The 2290-nt window shown below is 29.6% G+C and overlaps 1 protein-coding gene across 1 annotated transcript; it reads right to left on the bottom strand.

Moving 5' to 3' along the window:
* Positions 1 to 568: 568 nt before the first annotated feature.
* Positions 569 to 1585, bottom strand: LOC120072292. Its single transcript, XM_039024745.1, has 2 exons — positions 1066 to 1585; positions 569 to 966 (listed from the first exon to the last, which is right to left on the bottom strand). Exons 1-2 carry the CDS (start codon positions 1490 to 1492, stop codon positions 746 to 748), a joined length of 648 nt encoding a protein of 215 aa, XP_038880673.1. The 5' UTR covers positions 1493 to 1585; the 3' UTR covers positions 569 to 745.
* Between the last annotated feature and the right edge of the window lie 705 nt (positions 1586 to 2290).

Genomic DNA, 2290 nt, shown 5'->3' on the forward strand with positions numbered 1-2290 from the left:
AAAAAAAAATTGAGATTAAGGGCTAAAAAACTTACAAAACTTTAGTCTCTAAGATATGACAAAAACCTAATAAATAGTCCCTATGGTTTGATAAAATTCTTATACCTTCATGTCCCATCATCTAGATGTATCGGTTGACACATATGATATATGATATAATTTTTTATTTTTTGTTGAATCGAGGAGAGAGAAATTAATAAAGCATAAGGTAATTAATGGTTAGATTTAATAATTTTTCAAAGATTAAGACATTTGTAAACGTTGGAATGCCTTATTTCAACTATTTACTTTTTAGATCGTAGGGTTTACTCTATAAAAACTCTTTAACCGTATGGCTTGATTCTGTAATCCGTATTATTCTCTCAAATAATAAATTGTTCTTCCACTACCTATACACTAGCTAACACACTAATAATGAATCACGTAAATCTTTGTGTCGATTCTCTACTATTTTATGTTTTTTATATTTTTTTTGGTTTGTCGATTAATCCATAACAGTAGGAAAAGAGGACACACCTTTATGCAACAAAATTAGAACATATTTAAAACATAAAGTGAAGAAAAGAAAGATATTCAAAATTTAGCTATAACATTACTTAGGCAATAAGAGCATACAAAAACAAACTTATACAATAAGTACTTAATACTTCAAATACTTCAACAAATACATAAGTAATAATTCAAAGCAAATGATCGTATCACACACCCTATTCTTAAATTTGATCGAAATTCTATATTTTATATATTAGTGCTTCATTATAATATTCCTAAGTTTGCAAACAACTTCATCCCATTTTGAGACCTTCTGGACAGCAACCTTGGAATTCTGAAGATCTGTTTGAAAATACACAGTTTTGCCTTGTGGGCTCTCAAGCAAAGCATTTGGCAAAGCACTTTCTTGTAGCTTGTAACATGTCCTCCACATTAAACTAATTGGTCTTGTCCCTTCAGGAAGCTGCTCAAAACCTTGAACAATAGCCATCAAAGTCAAAGACTCCAACAACTTAGGATGAAACAAAGACATTGTAATGTTTGGAAATATGTTGAAAAACATAGGGCCATCACCTAGATTTGATTCCACCAACCCCAAAATTGCATCTTCAAAATTTTCATTTCTACTGTCAAAAACACACAGAATAATTGAAGCATTTGAGGGTATTTTTGTGGTCATAATTTTTACCCCAATTTGGATCATCCCCACATTTATCGTGGTGTAGAATCTATTGTCATTGAAGCTAGCCATGATGGGATTTTTAGCTATTAACCTAAAAGCTTGGCTACCATTTTCACAAGACATCTTTTCTTCTTCGGTTTTGATGGATGGATCAGAGAAGAAAGTGAATGGGTTTCTTTTGTAGATTTTGGTTGTGGGAACTTTTGGGATCTTCCATTTCAATAGATTGTTCCCTTTTTTGATGTATTCTTCACTATCTAAAGCATGGCTTCCTCCTCCAAAGTTTGAGCTACAACAAGGTTTGAACAAAGTTGCCATTTTTTTATGGAGAAAGCTAGTAGGGTGTTTGATTATGGTGAAAGGTAAAAAAAATGTTGTTAAGTGTTGGGTTTTGATGAGTTATATTGGAAGAAGAGAAGGCTTTATATAAACTAACTTGAGTGTTGTGTGTATTATTGAGAGAGAGAAAAGGAAGATTCAAAAGTATGAAAAGGGGACAAATTAAATTGTAGACCAAGTTTTTGAGTTAATGCTTTGTGATTGTGACCATTTTATTCTCTAGAAAAAAAAAAAGTTATTCCATGTTACAAAATTCATTTTTTTTACTTTAAATCTTATTATTATTTTTACCGAAAAAAGTTACCATTTTTGTTCCTCTGTTTTAAGTTGAGTTTTTATCTAGTTCCTAAATTTCAAAATATTATACTTGTAGTCCTTAAGATTTCAATTTGTTTCAATTTTGGTCCTAAACTTCAAGATTTACACTTTTAAAATCTCAATTTTTTACTTAACATTCATTTTCTATCCTTAATTTCAAAGAATTGAGAGAATTATAATAAATTAAGGTTTACTATTTTTAATTATCAGTTTAAGTTAGTAGTTGTCTTAAACAGAAATCAACGTTAATTGTGGAGAAAATAAAATTACAATGATTTGAATATAGGATAAAATAGGTGAAGTCAAATTTAATCTTCATGTCATTTAACACTACATCGATCCAACAAATCATAGAATTATTATTACTATTTCTAATTGTTTCCTTTCCAAATGAAATTCATTCATCAAGAAATTACCATGCGTTAAAACAACTCAAAAACAAGTCCTCATACAGCAATT

This window comes from Benincasa hispida, chromosome 2, assembly GCF_009727055.1.
Source record: "Benincasa hispida cultivar B227 chromosome 2, ASM972705v1, whole genome shotgun sequence".
Classification (NCBI taxonomy): Eukaryota; Viridiplantae; Streptophyta; class Magnoliopsida; order Cucurbitales; family Cucurbitaceae; genus Benincasa; species Benincasa hispida.